The sequence below is a fragment of the Zootoca vivipara genome, chromosome Z1 (assembly GCF_965207765.1).
Source record: "Zootoca vivipara chromosome Z1, rZooViv2.hap1.1, whole genome shotgun sequence".
NCBI classification, from domain to species: Eukaryota; Metazoa; Chordata; class Lepidosauria; order Squamata; family Lacertidae; genus Zootoca; species Zootoca vivipara.
Genome location: NC_142583.1, coordinates 7557880 through 7577800, shown reverse-complemented (window position 1 = coordinate 7577800; position 19921 = coordinate 7557880). Strand labels below are relative to the sequence as shown.

General features: G+C 42.1%; 1 protein-coding gene across 5 annotated transcripts in view; it reads left to right on the top strand.

Annotated features, from left to right (window-relative positions):
- Positions 1-371: 371 nt before the first annotated feature.
- The window catches only part of LCORL (ligand dependent nuclear receptor corepressor like), a 59599-nt gene continuing 40049 nt past the window's right edge, over positions 372-19921 (top strand). For 3 of the 5 annotated variants that reach the window (XM_035111647.3, XM_088658175.1, XM_035111649.3), the window contains exon 1: positions 372-521. In XM_035111647.3, the coding sequence (XP_034967538.2) occupies positions 401-521 (121 nt within the window). In that variant the 5' untranslated portion in view covers positions 372-400. The remainder of the gene's footprint in view (positions 522-19921) is intronic. The other 2 variants (XM_035111648.3, XM_088658188.1) reach the window with 1 other exon arrangement.

Here is a 19921-nt window from a genome sequence, read left to right as displayed (position 1 = left end):
GCCCTTCTGTTTAACGGCTTTCCACACAGTGCATTACCAGCCCGACTCCCGCTCGCCCGCCGCTTGCAGTACCAAACGGCTGTACCTCCTTGCCTCTTTCCTATACTATCCGCTCAGGGGTTACCGGCGCTTTGCTTCTCCCCTCCTCCTCTTCGTTCTCGCGGGTTCGGAAACCTGAGCGAGGAAAAAACAGCCGCGAGCTAAGGAACCTGAAGAGAAGAATCTGAGGGGCGAGAGTAGGCGTGGCCAGCGCGCGCTCCCTCCCCCCCTCTCTCTCTCCCGTATGCAAATGAGCGGGCGTGCCGCGTCGGGCGCCCTCCCGCTCGCGCGGGCTCCCTCCCTCCCGTATGCAAATGAGCGGGCGTGAGGTCAGAGGCAGACGGGAAAGGGAAGAGGCAGAATGGCCGCCGCGGCTCCCGCTCCTGGCGCCTCGCAGTGCCGGAGCCCCCGCTGCACGGCGGAGCGCAGGGGAGTCCGCCGCGAACTCGACTCCTGGCGGCACCGGCTCATGCACTGTGTGGGTAAGAAAGGCGGAGGGGAAGGGGCTGAGGGGTGTGTGTGTGGCGTGTGCGGGGCGGGGGGTCGGCCGGCGGAGAGCCACCGCCGCCGCCTCCACCGTGAGGGAAGCGCCGCGAGGGAAGCACGGCCAGCGCCGAGTGCCGGCCACCAACTCCCCCTCAGGGAAGGGCCTGGAGGGGCGGGGTGGGGCGACGAACGCGGGCGACACTTGCCCGCCGATTTAGGCTCCGCCGCCGCCACAGCCGCGCTGAGGAGGGTGGATGAGCGGCGTCTCCTTTTGTCCCGGGTTCCCTCCTCGAGAGGGTCCGTCCCTGTGCGCGCCCGCCCCTTTAAGAGGGGAAGCCGCTCGTGCGTTGACGGTTGGGATTTGAAGTTTCCCCCTCCCTCCCTCGCTCGCTCGCGCTGGCCTGCGCCTGCCTCCCTCCCTCCCTCCCGGGGTTGTCATAACAACGGCAGTTCTCGCTCCTTTCTCCTCCTCCTCCTCCTCTCCCCCATCCCCGGCTATCCTGTGTCCAGGGCGGCTTATAGGGTCGGGTCGGACACCGTTCTTTTCTCTCTCTCCCCGCTCTTCTTCCTTTGGAAAACTTTTCGACAGCTCCGTTGGCTGCAAAGACCACGTATTAGCTGTGGATTTGGTCGTTGAGTGTGTGCATGCGTGCACACGTGTGGGGAGTAAGAGAGATTTTCGTGTAGCATGGGTTGGTGGCGCGACTCTTGATTTCTCGCTCCTTAGGTTTGCTTTTTCCTGCAGACCTTTATCCAGCGGTGTACTCCTGGTGTTGGCCTTATCCCATTTGGGTGGAACTGTTAACCGTAGTAGAACATAAGATGAGCAGATCGTACCCAAGGGGAAGTTGTACAAGCACTATCAAAATATGCAGCTCCCGTTTCTTGCAGGGACATTTCCAAGTAGGTCGTGCCCCATGTTGGAGATGGGGATGGAGGAAGGAAATGGCATTAGATTTTTATACAGTAGTTCCAATAGCAAAGTGACTTGGGTTGTTCCTTCCTCTGCCTAGTGCTCCTACTTGAAGATCTTTAGATATGATTGTTGAACTATCTCTAGATAGCATTTGTGTTCAGAACTGTGTCTTCCAGTCATAGGCTTTCAAGAAGGCATTTTCTCTCTGACAGTGTGGGGCATCTAGGGGGGCATCATTTAAATTTACATGAAGCACATTGTCTTGCAATTATCAGTTGAATCTCTTGAAGTCAGTAGTATGCTGGCTTCTGTTCATTATGTGCCTAAGAATAAAATGAAAGTGGTTTGGAGCAGTGTTAGAAACCCAAGATAAATAAGCTAGGTGCAAAATGGCTCCTTAAACCAAAGTTACAGTCGCCAAAACAATGTCTGGTTGCCATTTTCGTGCAAGATGCTCTAAAGACTTTATTTGTCAAATGATGAACTGACTGATTGATTCTCAGTTAAACATCTGGCTAGTTCAGATGATAACCTTGAGCTAGGTTAAGAGCTTTGAGAGCTTAAGAAAAATCACAGTCCACATATTTGTTGTTGTTTAGTCGTGTCCGACTCTTCGTGACCCCATGGACCATAGCACGCCAGTCCACATATACCGTATATTGGCCTATTTCAACCTCTTATTCTTAATGTCGACTGCTCCTGCTCAGGCTGCCCAGGAAAAGCATTTTGGTTCCAGAAATTCATTCCAATTGTGCAGCTAAAATATAACAGAATTCTATAGGATGTGGTTTTAGTGTGTGAAAACAGTCAAGATCCAATGATCCCCAGGCATCCACCTCCAGATGGCGGAGTTGTCAGGTGCCCTCCTGGCACTCAGGCATCTTCACTTGGTCTCAAGTGGCCGAGAGCCTGGCCCCTGGCTAATTTCAAACACTGGTTTGGAGAGATACTGATGTATGAATTACAGGTGAAACTCGGAAAATTAGAATATCGTCGAAAAGTGCATTTATTTCAGTAACACAACTTAAAAGGTGAAACCAATACAGTATATGAGATAGGTGCATGACATGCAAAGCCAGATATGTCAAGCCTTTATTTGTTGTAATGGTAATTATTTGTCGTTAGGTTGTAATGGTAATTATTTGTCGTTAGGCGGGTTAATTATAAATGGAATGTAATTAATGAAATGTAATAGCGATGTTTCTTTTTGTATTATTGTAACTATTTGTTTTATTACAGTGGAATTTCCAAAAGAAAGCATTTGTTAAAATTAAAATTAAAAATAATAAGTTGCATTACTGAAATAAATGCACTTTTTGACAATATTCTAATTTTCCGAGTTTCACCTGTATGTTTGGAAAGCATTAAGCATTATTTGGGGCCTCTGTCAAATGCTAGCTTTATGCGGTGTTTGAGTTTGGTGTTTTAATTTGTTGGAAGCTGAAGTATCCCAATTAGATGGACGGTGTATAAAATAATAATAATAATAATAATAATAATTAGTGTGGAGTTGCATAAGCAGCTGAGAACTTGCAAATTCTGGCACCTCATTCTCTATACTGCAATGCTGCTTGCAGATCGAAAGCTCTTTCACTAAGATAAGAAAAATGATGGGGAAGCAAAAATAAAGTATGGACATTCATATAATCTAGTTCAGGTGGTGGTTTCATATTCCAGTGTACTATTGAAAGTGGGGGGCTTTAATTGTCTACAGAGCCTACTTAAAAATGGTAGAAGCGCAGTCTTCAAGTTGTGCCCCCCTTCTGTCTAATGTATTGGCAATACAACTTTTATAGTTGGGCATCCACCCGCCCCCTTTATCCCTAGAAATGGCATAGTATTTCTAGTTTAAAAAAATGTGGAGAATTCAGAAGCAGTGCTTATTGTTTGTAGAGAAATTGCTATGTCTTGATTAAGAACAGAAGAGCCTGGTGGATAAGGCCAGTGGCATTCTGTTCTCACAGTAGCTGAATAAATGACTGCGGGAAATCTGAAAGCAGGACCTGAGCACAAAAGTTCTGCCCCCTCCTATGGTTTCCAGCAATGGTATTCAGAAGGATTATTGCCTCTGAGTCCATGGAGAACGATCATAGCCATCATGGCTAGTACCGGTAGCCCTCTCCTCCATGGCTCATGACTCACATGCTGGCTATTTCCCCCTGACAAACGTTTCTCCCTCCTCCATACTTTCATTCAATATTTTTGTAAGTGCAGAATCAATATTTTAGTATTCAGCTACTGTGTTGCTCAACTGCCATATGTATTTGAAAGATAACATGGACAAGATCCTGGTGAATCAATAAAACCATAACATCATCTTTCATGTAGTATTGGGTACCTCGGTTGTAAACTTAATGGAACGAGTAATTATGCACAAAAAACCAAACCCTTGGAGTTGGTCTGCAGAATTTCTGTGACAGCAGGTTATGAGAGCAGAAAACTTGAATTCAGAAAGAAGTAAAGTTCACTGTGTGTCAAATAAATTTGAACAGTTAATGATGTGCACCTGGGGATGTTGTTCTGAAATTTTCTTACTGTTAGAAAACTGGTTCCAGGTAGGGCTGGATGATATCTAGTTTTCAACTTCACGATATATCTCACTAGCTAAATATCACAATATATATCTGCTGTGGTGGAGGGCCTTGCTGGGCTTCCCTGCAGGGGCAGAGCCCCTCCCCCCGTACCTCCCCGCAGTGGTGGAGGGTTTGGCACTCTTCCTTGTGGCGGAAGAGGGTACCGCGGGGCCCTCCTCCACCGTGGTCTGGCGAGGCCCTCTGCCACCACAGATATATATCGTGATATATCAAGATATTGTGATGTTTAGCTGGTGATACATCATGATATTAAAATCCAGTTATCTCCCAGGCCTAGTCTAGTGTGTTTTCTGTATTAAATGTTTTGTTGTGGCTGGTTGCCACCCTCCAAATACCACAAATTGTAAAAAGAACCAAATAAATTCTCTGTGTAAAGTTGTTCACAAGTTTATAAAGATACAGGTTATGGCAAACTACCCCCTCTAATTGCTACCGGTAGAATGAAATTGCAGTCACATCTCTTCTAGACGGCTTTTCTACTTGATTGCTTCTCTGTGTGTGGTTTTTTTTTATAAAAAAAGTTGTCATTTGTGCACATCATTTATCCATCTTTAGCTTGTCCCCCATCTTGTCTTCATGTGCTTTGTAATCATGTAAAAAAGTCCCTAGGCATATCATTGTGGCGACTGAAATCTAGGTTTAGGGTGCCATTTGGCTCCCAGCTTTTATATTTCAATTTCTAACACTGCTCCTCTCAGTCTCCTCTTTTTCACGCTAAACATGCCCAACTCACTCAACTGTTTCTTATCAGCTTGGTTTCCAGACCATTGATCACCTTGGTCTCTCTCCTGTTCACATGTTCCAGCTTCTTTGTATTCTTCTTAAATTGTGGCCCCCAGAACTGAACACAGTACTTCAAGTGTGGTCTGATAAAGGCAGAATAGTGTGGTACTATTACTTACCTTGACTGGGACAGTTGATGAAGCCTAGAATCAGGGTGGATTTAATTTAAATCAATTCAATTTAAACCCCTTGTCAGTAAGACTTGATTTAAATCATTTTTTTTTACAGAAAGACTCATTCTTGCTGGTATAATATTAATATTTACAACCAGATGGTTTTGGAATAATAAATTTTCAGAGTAGTTTTTACAGATAGCAAAAAATACTGATTTGGTTATACTATTAGAAATACATAGAGACATAATTATGAAATTATTGTGAGGTTTAATAAGTTAACTTTATATTTGGATAACTTTTCTGCTGTACTTTATTGGAAGGAGAAAAACAAACATTTCCTTAATAACAATTGAACCAATTTATTTAACTAAAACAATAACTTTATAGCATATGTATCCATGTTTGTTAACTGATGTGGTTAAACAAAAATAAACAAACTTAGACTTAGTTTTAGCACACATGAAAAACTTTGGACTGTAATGTAACCTAAATAGAAAACTATCTTTAGAAAGATTTTTTTCTCTGAAACCTTTTTAAAAATCCAGTTTAAATTTAAAAAATGTTTTTTAAATTTATTTTTAAAAATCATTGATTTTTATCCACTCTGCCTAGAATAACATTAGCTTTTGTTGTTGTTGATTTGTGTTAAGCTTATGGTCTACTAAGGCCCCCTAGATTCTTTTCACATTTAGGTCTGGCAGGCCACATGTCCTTTATCTTACATTTGTGCAGCTGATCATTCCTGCTTAAATGTAGAACCTTAAATTTGTCCCTATTGACATTCCTTTTCTTAGTTCTGGCCCAGTTCTCCAATCTGTTAAGGTTGTCTTGAATCCTGTTTCTGTATTTTGTGGCATTGACTACCCCTCCCAGTTTGGTGTCATTGGAGATTTGATGAGTATCCCCTCAGTTCCTTCATCCAAGTCATTATGGGCCTGGAAGGGAACCCTGTGGCACCCCACTGGTCACTTATTTTTAGGATGATGAGAAACCAGAACAGTGGTACCTCAGGTAAAGAACTTAATTCGTTCTGGAGGTCCATTCTTTACCTGACACTGTTCTTAACCTGAAGCACCGCTTTAGCTAATGGGGCCTCCTGCTGCTGCCGCACGATTTCTATTCTCATCCTGAAGCAAAGTTCTTAACCTGAGGTACTGTTTCTGGGTTAGCAGTGTCTGAAGCGTCTGTAACCCGAGGTACCACTGTAGTGAGAACTCTGGGTTTGGTCAGTCAACCAGCTATGAATCCACAGTTATCTCATCCAGTCCACATCTTGGTTATCTCCCACTTAGACTACTGCAATGCGCTCTACGTGGGGCTACCTTTGAAGGTTACCCGGAACTACACCTAATCCAGAATGTGGCAGCTAGACTGGTGACTGGGAGTGGCTGCCAAGACCACATAACACTGGTCCTGAAAGACCTACATTGATTCCCAGTACGTTTCCGAACACAATTCAGAGTGTTGGTGCTGACTTTTAAAGCCCTAAACAGCCTCGGCCCAGTATGCCTGAAGGAGTGTTTCCTCCCCCATTGTTCAACCCCGACACTGAGATCCAGTTCTGAGGGCCTTCTGGCAGTTCCCTAACTGCGAGAAGTGAAGTTACAGGGAACCAGACAGAGGGCCTTCACAGTAGTGGCGCCCACCCTGTGGAACGCCCTCCCATCAGATGTCAAGGAAATAAGAAACTTCCTGACTTTTAGGAGACATCAGAAGGCAGCCCTTTTTAGGGAAGTTTTTAATGGTTGATTTTTTAAATTGTATTTTAAATATTTTGTTTGAAGCCGCCCAGAGTGGCTGGGGAAACCTATCCAAATGGGCGGGGTATAAGTAAATAAATCATTATTATTATTATCATCATCATACCAGCTTTTCAGCAAGAAAAGCTCTTAGTAATCATAACATCCTTTTCTAAGTGCTCACAGTCCGACTGCTTAATTATAACTTGAAATTGTTAGCCTGGAAGTAAATATTCCACAAATAAAGAATTACGCTCTCTCTTCTTTGCATCACTGCAGGGTTTTTTATTTTTTTAAAAAACTCTAAATTAAATCCTCTCTCCCTCTGATCCGGAGTGTTTTCTCTGTACCCTGTAGTACCCCCCCTTTTTTTTTACTGCATCCCCATCACACACCTCCAGCCTTTAGGCTGAGTGAGACAGCTTCCTCGGGTGGCAGATGCTTGGGGCATGGAACAGACAGAGCTATGTGTGCCAAGCAATCTGCCCTGCATCTCCTAAGCTAGTTTACTGTCCCAGAGTGGTAGAGGATGCTGTCCTATGGCCAGTGTTAAAGAAAATGCCATTATAATTGGCCTCTATACTTAGAGTCTGTAGTAAGAATTGTAGCATTGAAAGGGACCCCGAGGATCAACTAACCCAACTCCCTGCAATGCAGGAATCTCAACAAAAGCATACATACAGAATAATGGGGGGGGTGGTGGTCTTGTCCTTTGCCTTATGCAGCAAAATGTCTTGGGGCCAGCCCTGCTTACTCCTCCTCCTTGTTTCCCAAACTTGGTCTCCAGCCATTTTTGGGTCTCCAACTCTCATCATGCCTAGCTAGCAGAACTAGGGATCAGGGATGATGAGAACTGCAGTCCAAAAACAGCTGGAGACCCAAGTTTGGGAAACACTGACCTGCCAACCTGTGCTTCTGAGATCTGCAAAAGAAGCCTTGATGGTGGTGCCCCCAACAAGATCTGTGTGTAGAGCAGAGGTCAGCAACCTCTGGCCCATGGGCCAGATCCTGCCCACGGGAGGCTGTTTATCCGGCCCATGAGCCGCCCGCTCTGCAAGTCTCCCATGTGCTGTGCTAAACCGGCGTGGTGCAGGGACTCGCCGAGTGGTGCCGGAAATGGCATCTGCGCACGTGCAGATGCCAGAAACCGCGTCTGCGCATGCCCAGATGCCAAGAATTGCTTCTGCACAGGTGCAATTTTTGGCAGAAGCAATTTTTGGCTTCCAGGCATGCGCAGAAGCGATTTTCAGCACCCCGGATATGGGCAGCGCGGTGCTGGATATCGCTTCAGTGCATGTCCGGCCCACAGATGATCGTCCATGGGAATGATCCGGCCCATGGCCGGAAAACGTTGCCAACACCTGGTGTAGAGAGATGACTCAAGAGATTATCTTCTTTGCAGTGGTGTCCCATTTGTAGAACTTTCCCCAGACAGGTAATTCTGTCCTCAACATTATCGGCAATAGAGTAAATATATTTTTGTTTACCCAAGCCACCTGGTCTTCAAGTGACAGTTTGGAATTAAGAAATACCCACAAGCTCCTTTGGGGCAGTGCAACTACTCCCAGAACTTCCTGATTCCCAGACATGCATATATATGCTTTAAAGTTCTCGAAAGTTGCCTGTTTCTTAATGTAAGTAGCTTGTGGAGGTTTTTTGGTCTGGTGGGTGGGGGGGATAGATAGAAGCTGTGTTGTTGAGTTCCACTTATCTTGAGGAAAGTGGATAAAACTTGCTACATTCAGAGGAATGCTCAATTATTCTGATGATTAATACTTCACTTTAACTCTGGCCTTTTAATTTATTTTTCAAGCCATGCAATTTTATCAGAAAGCTGAAAGTGTAATATTAAAAGAAAAGACAAAAATAAAGTAAAAAATAAAATTTGTCAAATTTGGTGTCTTGTAATAATACTCCACTCTTACCAAAATCTGTATTCTGTCTGCTTTTATTGAGCTGTTGTACTCTGCTATAGTATTCTATTTCAAGTAACAGTAATTTTGTTAAAGACTATTCTGTTCTGTTTTGTTTTAAGTGGGAGATAACTGCCAGGTATATCAAACTATTCCTGTAAGGAAAAGAAGTCTTGAGCTATGTTTTGGAATTCATTCACTGGTGTGGTTTGCTGGTAAAGCGCTTGAGGAATGTGAAGATCTAGGAGATTTGGAGTGTTTCGTTCTTTATTTTCCCTTGAAATTGGATATGGAAAATGAGCTTCACATTGCAAAGCCAACATTTTCAGGTATCTGATCTAGGAATGTGCTAGGCTTGCCTTTCATAGGTTTTCTTTTTGGAGGTGGATGGGGATAACCATGAACATTGGTTTGCACATAATGCAAACGAAGTCTCGTCTTGTTTCCTCCCCAACATGTCAACAGCAGGCGCAGGACAAGAGTGAAGCAGAGATTTTTGAGCAGCATACAACAGCACACTGCTAATTCATTTTAAATCATAGTTTATTTTTAACTAATTTAACCAAATACAGTACCTCAGCTTCCATACCCCCCCCCCAATTATATTTGCAGCAAGGCAACATTTTATACCCTTAATATTATCTTTGCTATCTTTCACAGTTTACCTGGCATAAATATCCTTTGTCTATTTGGGGCCTAAATTGATTAATAATACTTAAAAATTGAAATTAATTCTGCAGAAACTGAAGGATCTTTGCAAAACAGTAATTAAACCATTGAGAATGTATTAAAAGTGTGTAGGTAGAAGCTCTTCACTTCTTGATCTTCTCTCCTTTCCAGCTTGCCTGCTCTAAGGTTTTTCTACCTACTTACTCCTCTGCTCCCCTCTCCTTTTCTTACCATTTTTGTTGTGCCTGGATCCTAGGGAAAAGGAAGGCACTTCAACAGACTCCATACCGATCCTGGGTGATATATCGCCCAGGCCTACTCTATGGTCGTTTTTGTTATGTGAATGGTGCCACACACCCCCTGGGTGAGTTACAGAGATCCCCTGACGTTTGGGGACTGCTAGCTTAGAGAATGTGTAGGTCAGAGTGTGCATACACCTTCTCCAAAAGTTGACCTTTAATCTGTTTTCATTATTTCCGGACTATGTATAGGTACCATAATAAACTAGATGAGCTCTGAGTTTTGCTCAAAAATTTTGGGCTGCTGTATGTCTTCTATAAACAAACAAAGACTCTTGCTCTTTTGGTGTTCCTTGGTAATCTAAGCCTCAACCCTTCTGTGTTCTGTCACTCTTCTGAGTGACCATGTCCAGCATCTTCGCTACAGACACACCAGGACCTGTAGACCTACGGTATAAAAGATTAACTAGGTGTTGGCAAAATGAATACTAGCATGTCTGTCAATAAAATACTATATGGAATTGGACAACCAGTCAGATAGAGAAGACAGCATGATGATGTCAAAGATATTCCATGAACTTGGATTTACATATGTTATGTATTGGTGGTTGAGTAGGGAGTCCAGCCCATGAAACCATTAGTGAGAAGATCCTACCAATGCATCTAATGAGTCTAATGTCTTGAGCAGGATTTCAGCTGCTGTTTTTACTTAGGAAACATATTTATGATTCAGTGTTCTCTGAAATACAGTGGTACCTTCGGTTGCGCACGGGATCCATTCCGGAGCTCCGGTCGGATCCCAAGGAATTCGCAACCGGAGCTGCTGCTTCTGCGCATGTGTGCATGGCGAAACCCAGAAAAATACTTCTGGGTTTGCCGCGTTCGCATCCTGAAGGATACGCAACCAGATGTGTGTGTATCCAGAGGTACCACTGTATATTGAATCCAGGCTATATGTGTGAGAGGGGGAGACTACATTCTGCAGCCTAGACACTAAGTTACATTAACTTAAAATCATGTACAGACATCCCCCCGTTTATGGAGTCCAGAGAAAGAGCTATAGAAAAGGGAAATTTTAATAATACTTTAAACTGTTCATGTCATGTTTGACATGCATCCACAAATTTGGCTTGGCTTATTCCAGTTACTCAACCTTTCTGATTTTGGGGCCACACTTCTGTACTTACTGTAGCTCTTTCACCCCTTTCCGTTCCTCCATACCCTGCTTTCTTCTACAGGTGAATGTGTAAATATTTTCATATTTGGAGATGCACATAGGCGCTTGTCTTTGCTGCTGCTGCCCGTTTCATGTATTCCATATCCTGCAATAGCTTCTTACTTTAATGGCTATGCCAGGGCAATCCAACTTTTCGTGCCCAGTAGGTTGCAAGAATATTTTGACACTGAACCTGTGAGTCACACACTGAATTAAATTTCCATATCATGAATTAAAGTGTTCACAATATAATAAAATTATTTAATATACACAATAAGTGTATTTAATTATATAAATATACAATTAATAGATTTAATTATTAAACAGATTTAATACACAAACAGATTTATCCACTTTCGTTAACAGTGCTTGACACTTTTTAAAGGCTACAAGTTGTTTTTCTTGAATGTTGCTAAGGGCCGCCAAAAAAGACTTTGTGAGCCACATGTGGCCCATGGGCTGCAGGTTGGACCACCCTGGGCTATACTCTGCCTCCACTGTCAGAGACAGTGTGCTTCTAAATACAAGTTGCTGGGAACAGCAGGAGGGTAGAGTGTTCTTGTTCTCGGGTCCTGCTTGTGGGACTCCTATCAGTCTGCGTGGCCATTGTGGGAAACAGGATGCTGAACTAGATGGACCACTGGCCTGATCCAGCAGGCTGTTATTATAGTCTTAATAGTAATATGTTTCATAGCTTGAGAATCATTGGCTTGCTATTCCTAAATTGACTTGCTACTGATAGCTCTGCCTCAAGTTTTCTGCACATAAAACTTAAATATTTCCCTGAGCATTGGAGCAAGTAGCTCTTCCTAAGCAGTGGAGGGTTAGGGTTTTGCCACCCTTACCATTCAGATCCGTTTTGAGTGTTGGTTGTGCTTCATCCCTCTTCTGGTCTGATTGCCATTTGCTGTGCTGTCCTGCTGGTAGACATCTTGTGTCATTAGAGTTGATCATACAGAAGAAGAAGAGGAGGAGGAGTTTGGATTTGATATCCCACTTTATCACTACCCGAAGGAGTCTCAAAGTGGCTAACGTTCTCCTTTCCCTTCCTCCCCCACAACACACACTCTGTGAGGTGAGTGAGGCTGAGAGACTTCAGAGAAGTGTGACTAGCCCAAGGTCACCCAGCAGCTGCATGTTGAGGAGCGGGGACGCGAACCTGGTTCCCCAGATTACGAGTCTACCGCTCTTAACCACTACACCACACTGGCTCTGGAAAGCCACTACATCACCACTCTGGCTCTCTACAAAGGCCTGCAGCATTAAAAAAAAGTATTTGAGACACCTGAAAGTAAAAAAATGAGGATGCCTGCCAAATCTCTGCTGGAATAGTGCTCCACAGCATAGGACACTGCAAACAGTACTCCTATGGATGATTTTCATCAATGGAATATTTTCCCCCCATTATCAAATGTGATGGAGTAGGTAGGGGTTTCTTGCTGCAAGAATAGGAGGAGAAAATATTGTTTACCCCCAGCACCACCTTCCAAGTTATTCAAGGGGTTCTGCTATCCAGAACAGACTTTTCATGGTGCATAAAGAGCAGAAAGAATGGATTAAAATCACATCCCACCTGTAGGAACATGCAGTTTGCAGAGGTTCACTCTGAATACAACCCTACAGGTGCAGATTTTAACATGTTTATTATATAAAATTAAGATTGCATTTTAAGATGGAATATCTTAGAGATGCTTCAGATATCAGAAGATTAAAAAAATTCACTATTATTAATCCATGCTACTTATTTTCCAAGTCAAACAGATTAGAACAGGCATCCCCAAACTTTGGCTCTCCAGATGTTTTGACCACTGGTCCTGTTAGCTAGGGATCATGGGAGTTGTAGGCCAAAACATCTGGAGGGCCGGAGTTTGGGGATGCCTGGATTAGAAAATTAATGCCCCTATAATTAACATGTCACAGAACTGACATATAATACTTTTTAGGTTATTTATTGGTTATTCTGCCATACATTATAAGAGTTTTATTATAGTATCGTAATGACCCTGTTCATACATCATGGGTACCCAAGTTTCTATACCATAGTTAGCAGACTGGAATATGCTTATCTGCTTCCTGCTTACCTTTTCTATCTCCTGCCATGGGCCATAGCCAATACTGTAATCTGTGCAAAAATGTACTGATTCAGATTAACGCTACATGTTGAAACAGTAACCATAGCTCAACATTTTTCCATGTGTGTATGAGTCACAGCTTCAGATTTAGATCTTCATGAAATTTATGTCTTGGAAATACATGTGTGGTGTATTTCCAATACATTGGCAAGTTTCTTTCATAATATGCAGAAGATGGAGAAATCTGTAGCAGAGGAGGAGAAATCTGAGGCCGTGTGTGACCTTGCCATTGTTTTACAGCCATAAGAAATCTATGTGGCAGATTCCCAGATTACATTCTTAGACCTGAAGATGGTCTATATTCTTTTAATATTTGAAAGTACTTTTATGACTTGAAGTTTGGGGGAACCAGAAAAGAAAACTCTGTATTTAAACTTTTCTTGAATTTGGTGGTGAGGGCATTTGAGCATCTTAAAACAAGCCTTTACATCTTCTAGTGTTACTCTAGTGCCACCATGAACTCAAAACAAAATCAAAACAAGATAGTGTGCTGAACATTAGGCATAACTAAGTTGATGTACAATGTTACCTTAATTTTCTTCTCCATACTATATAGCATTATTATTTCTGTGATGAGGTATTCTCAGAAATTAAAAGATGTGATGGAGCCACGTTGCTGTTTAGATCACTGAGGCCACAGAATATGACTTTATGGCACAATAAGCTTTAAAAGTTCTTTGGCACTTCCTCTATTAGTATAACTCTTTTTTAAAAAGTCCAAATATCTCTTCCACACCATCTCAAAAATAAAACTGCATTTGAAATCGCCACTCTGTATTCTTTCTTTCTTTCCTTTATATGTCTTCTACATCTTTCATTGGGGAGTAGAAGTTGGCAAATTAAGGTGGAGTGCATGTAAACACTTCATGAACTTATAAAGAATTATTAGAAGTGAGTTGACACAATTGTCAAATATGACCAATTGATTGCTTAGTATTTAATCTTAGTCAAATATTGGTTAAATATTCAAAGAACGAAATAGCAGCATTCCTTTTTTGAAAATTCATTAATGGTAAAATTTGTTAGTAAGAGTGGGAGTGAGGGCAGCAAAGGCATGAGAACTGCTAATCCTGCAACAGTCCAGGGCAGATCTGCTACTGTCTCACTGATAAAGCTGGGGCCATCTTCACACAGGAACATAAGCATTCATCAGTGGCAAAGTTGAGTGCACAGTGTGTTTAACTAGGATCACAGAGACTGGTTTAGAGTTTGACTTGGCCAAGAAGATCATTATGTGATATTATAGGCCCCTGCTTTCCTCCACCAGCCCCTTCTGCCCTCTGGTTTGTTAAAAATCCAGTTCAGCACTGAATGATACGTTTGAAAAATGTGAGAAGGAACAAAAATCAATATTCATTTTGAGACCTGCTGCTTTATTTCAGTGATGAGAAGTCTGTGTCCTTCCAGACATTTTTGGGCTCCTCCCATCATCTGCAGTTAGTGTTAGAAACAGAGATGGAAAAGCTAGGAGCCAAAGGATCCCAGAACCTGGGTTACAGGCGCAAATCCAAAATGACTCGTCGCCATCCCCCCCCCCCCATGCAGCAACACTTTCTGTTTTTTATTATTTTTTAAATGCATGAACTAATGCACAATTTACATCAGTGACACTTTGCTACTATCATATTTTTAAGAGCAGCTCTTAATTGGATACCACAAACATAAATGGGGCTCAGCCTCGGCAATCGTTGCCAGCCATAAGTATTTATAAATACTGGTGGGTTTGGGTGTGTATGTGTATGTGTATGGCTGTCTTAGCTAGTGATGTAAAATTCCGGAAATTTTGAAGCTCAGAAAAAAACCGTTTTTTCGGGGGGGGGGCAGGGACGGAAATTTTCGGAAAAGAAAAAAATGCTACATTAGCACTTCTTTTTTCTTTTCCAGATTGAAAGTCATTCTGTTACTTTAGAAACATAAAATATAACTATGGATAATTTTAATGGGCATAAAATTATCACAACTAGCATATTAATAATATAGTGTATCCAAGCAGGAACTGAAATTTAACTTGTCATTCATCATTATTTGCTATGCTACATGCTTACTCCACCTCCCATGTTTTGCTCATGAGACCTTATGTATTTCCTCACACTGATGTGTGTGGTCTGTTAACCATTTTATACTATATGCTTAAATTAGTTTATTTCACTTTTAAAAGACTGTTTTACAGCATTTGATGTTTAAAATATTTTCCTTTCCTTTTTCTTTCATAACACGTCTCTGATTGCCACAACAACACATATACTTTAAGGCCCTTTTTGTTGCTCTATATTTTCTTCCAGTGCTTTGAGGCTTAGTGAAGAGGAACAGAACACGTATGCAAAAACAAAATTGAAACCTTTTCTTTTCTGGTGACAATAGCACCTCCTAAAGGAAGAAATGTATCTTGTTCTTGCATTGGAGAGTTCAGTTTGTAATCTAGGACTTGCTTGTCCTCAAAGAAATTAGAATAATCTGATACCATACATATTTTTAAAAAATGACTTATAAAATATTTCAAGCCCTTATCTTAAAATATTTTATTCATCATGTTAAAATAAAACATTCCATAATCTATTTTTTATTTTTCCATTTTGGGGGGGGGATTTTTCCGGGGGGTTTTCCGGGCCTTCACATCTCTAGTCTTAACTCAATATGTTATGTTGCAGCTTCAGCAAGTACTGCAGTCACAGTTAAATATGTCTATTATATTCTAATAAGTTTATTGGAAGAACAGGCCTAACAGAAAACCCTAACCATTTCTACACAGAAATAGATCCTACCGTACTGAAATAGATCAAGGCAAATAGGATTGGGGTTGCAACCTAATTTATTATTTTTAAGCAGTAACTCTCTGTTCGCAATAAAACATTTTTTTGCAGGACTGCCTGTACAGCTGAGTTTTCAGAATCCTGTTACATGAAAGGTTCTGGGTACCTGAGATGCCACATTTACAATGGCAAACCAAATATGTAAATGTTAATGCATCTTCCAGGCCTACCTTTTAATATCCAGAATTTGAGAATCTCTTAAAACATTAAAAGATTAGTGTTAGCACCATCCCTTCCTCCTCCCTTGAAGACTGTCATGTCCTCTCTCAAGAGTGTTTTGTCCCAGCCAATGTGAGTTCAGTATTATGAGATTCATTACATTAAAAAAAAACAAGGAGGTGTCAGACTTACAAAGTGGGTTTAAATGTGTTAAGTCTTAAAAATGTCATAATATTCATCTTAAATATTATTCCATAGTATTCCTCCTAAACATTGGGGGTTGGGGGAAGAGAGGAGGCCCCAAACTTCTCCAAAGCAGCCTTCCAGCGCCTCATTATGTAAACCAGAAAGGAATGCCCACAAATGGAGGAAATAAACTTGTTGCTAAAATAACAATAAAGCAACCTCCCATTCTTCCTTGATTCCTTTCCCACCCTTGCAAAGCTCATTTTGCTTAAAAGACCATCCATACAAACCCCTTCTCTTTTAAAATAAGGGGGTGGGGGAAGATGATCACCTGGAGGAGAAGGGGAGACAGACCAATTCATGCCTTTCCTATCTGGGAGCAAAGAACAGAGAGCAAACCAAAAAATGTGCGCTTCAATAACAACAAACAGCCTTTGGAATCCTCAGGAGGCTGGGAGCAGCCCACCACAGAATAAAAGTTTGCTTTGTCTCCTGTAAAGTTGGATTCAAAGCTTCCCTCCTACCCACAAGAGATAAGTAATCCATTTAAGCACATGAAATAGCTTCACAGGTTGTTTGTTTACTTATGAAAACAGTTCCACAATGGAGTCTCTTTAGCATAGCAACAAAAGTTGTTAACAGCTGCCCTTGCTCTCCTGCAGTGGAGATTACTGTCATGGGCAAATGAGGTGACTGCAATGCTTAAATTGGTCTCTAGATGGCGATCTTAAGTCGCAAAAAAATGAAAAGTGACCAGTAATTTCGGACTGTGTGCAATTGGCATGGCCAGTGGTCAGGAATGATGGGAGTTGTAGTCTAGCAACATCTGAAGATCCACAAGTTCCCCTGCCTCAAATTCCTTCCATAAACTGGTAACTAAAAATTATCCTGGCCATTGCTGCCACCTGCTACTCAGGTGGAACAGCATCCAGTAATGTCCCCAACTTAAGCTGCATCCACTAATGTCCCCAACTTAAGCAGCAAACCTTCAGAGGATGTGTGACACCATCAAAGACCAGATTTACTGAAACTGGTCATGAATTTATCAATTAAGTTTCTATTAGTTTACCATCATGTAACCCAAAATGCCTCTTTTCTATAGGTAGGTAGCTAGAAGGAAAGGTGAGTAAAACTATGAAAATGTTAAAGATGCTTTCTGTTTTAAAACATTTACTGTATGTACCGTGTTTCTCATATTATAAGATACGTCTTATATTTATTTTTTCCTCAAAAAAACACACTATGGCTTATTTTCAAGGGATGTCTTATTGTTTTCCTCCTCCTCCTGCCGCGGCTGGCATTGCTGCTGCGCCTATCACTATGTCTTATTTTCGGGGTATGGCTTATATTCATTGAATGCTTAAAAATCCTGCTATGGCTTATTTTATGGGTATGTCTTAAAATATGAGAAACGGTATATAATAAAACTGTAAGCAGTTGTGTGCTAAAATACTTGCCCTTTAAATTGTTTTCAGTCTAGGTCTAGTTTCAAACAAAGTTATAGATGTGTTCTCTGTGTGAAGAAACCCTGTATTCTGCAACAAGCAGCATATGAATGGAAATTAGAGCTTTTGAAATTTTGCCTATTTCTTCAATGTTTACTATCTCACATATATCATTCTAGTATGGGAAGGGGAAGTATCTCTGGTGTGGGACGTGTGTTCCTTCTGGGTAGTTTGTGCGCTCAGCTCTTGGCTCCAAGAAGCAAAATAGAGGAATGGTTTTTGACTACTGAATGACATTTATGTTTTCCTTTCCTGGTGTGGTTAATGCTGCCTTCTAGATTGCCTCCATGTTGGGCAAGCTGTACACTTCTTTGATTTGGCTTCCTGTTGTCTTCATAAACCATGCAAATAATGATGGCTGTCCCAAGATGCTAGGTTATCATAAGGGTAGTTTGTAAAGAAAACTACCTTTACAATGTATTATAACCATACATAGTAGCAAAGGTATGTCTAAAGGGGGCCTCTGGATTCCTCCATTCATTAGGCTTTAACATATGCAATATGGGTAATGTTTGGTGATCCAGAACTTATCTGCAGTGTAAATATAATGCTATACACCAGGGTTTCACAAACTTGGATCTCCAGCTGTTTTTGGACTATTTTGGACCCATTATCCCTAGCTAGCAGGAGCAGTTTTCAGGGATAATAATTGTAGTCAAAAAACAGCTGGAGACCCAAACCCAAGTTTGGGGAAACCCTGCTTTGCACATTCTGCACATATAAAATAGGAAGGTAGCTACTGGCCTTACACTTATATTACCAAGCCAGTGACAGTTGGGTTTTAAACTTATATGGCAACAATCACAGAGCTCCTGAGCTGGAGAAGAAGCTATTTTTGTAACAGAGGAACTACCTTATCCAGGGGAAAGTAAAGGGACCCCTGACAGTTAGGTTCAGTCGCGGACGACTCCTGGGTTGCGGCGCTAATCTCGCTTTACTGGCTGAGGGAGCCGGTGTACAGCTTCTGGGTCATGTGGCGAGCATGACTAAACCACTTTTTGGTGAACCTGAGCAGCACATGGAAACGCCGTTTACCTTCCTGCCAGAGCGGTATCTATTTATCTACTTGCACTTTGACATGCTTTCGAACTGCTAGGTTGGCCAGGAGCAGGGACCGAGCAACAGGAGCTCACCCCGTCATGGGGATTCGAACTGCTGACCTTCTGATTGGCAAGCCCTAGGCTCTGTGGTTTAACCCACAGTGCCACCCGCGTCCCTTCCTCATCCAGTTACGTAGCTTCAAATTTCAAGTGTGTGCAATAGAAAGCTTATTGGTATATGATCACATTCTGCTCCTCTAGGGAGCAGCAGTCTCTACTAATCAGTTAATAATCTTCAACGGCCATATTGTGAATGTACCTAACACTAGAGGCCCACAGTTGTTTGTTATACAAAGTAATTAGTATACGCTGTGGAACAAACAAGATGATGTGATCTGATGTTCTCAATGGACAGACATGTCTATACAGGAGCTGGTGTATTTTGGAGTGTTTTATATAAGTAGTGCAGTTCATTTAGCAGTGGCATCATGTTTGCACTAGGTAGCTGCACTTAGCAACTGCTGTATTCAGCACCAGCTTCAGCTTCTGGACCAACAAACTGCTTAATTATTGGACCCAGGACCACCACCACTCTGGCTTCTATCTTGTCTGGATTCAGCTTTTTGGCCCTCATCCAGCCTACCTGCATGCCCACATTTGATTCAGATGCAGCAGAGAAATGGGTGTGATGGGTCAGCTAGATTGGTGGGGTATAATAAATAAAATTATTGATATTATTACTTATGCCACAGTACTCCTAATCCCTGACAGTTTCTTATAGTTGTTTAAATATTTAATAGCATTGGGGACATGTTAATACACTGCAGCTTAACAGGTTAGCACACACCCCCACTGTCCCTTTTGCAATGAAGATCATCTGGGTGACCAAGGCTGATCTAGCCCCAAAGCTAGTCCTGAATTTATATAGGAATGAGTCCAGATAATCTGCTTCCTCCAAGAGTGCTTGGAGGTCAGGTGCCACTATCCTTGCAAGGAACTTCCCCATAAAGGGGTCGTTTGTGACTGGATGGAAATTGTCATAAACCTCTCGGTCCAGGGTATGTTTCTTCAGGAGGAGAAACAACTGCTTCTTCACAAAAGCACTGCTTCTTCGCACAAACATATTGATCTCACATTAGACCCACCTGATGAACCTCCACCCACTCATATGTTCTCTTGAATCATCCATCATGGGCAAGGATCAGGAGGGCATGTCTTCAGCCAGGTTGTGACAAGTACCATGGCCACATCCTTAGGCATCAAAAGCTAAAACTAATACCCCAAAACGAGACCAGCTGGTGCATTGAGCACATCAGCTGGATCTGTCACAGGCATCCAAAGGTTCTGGCATCCCATCACAAGGGTAGATGTTAACAAAC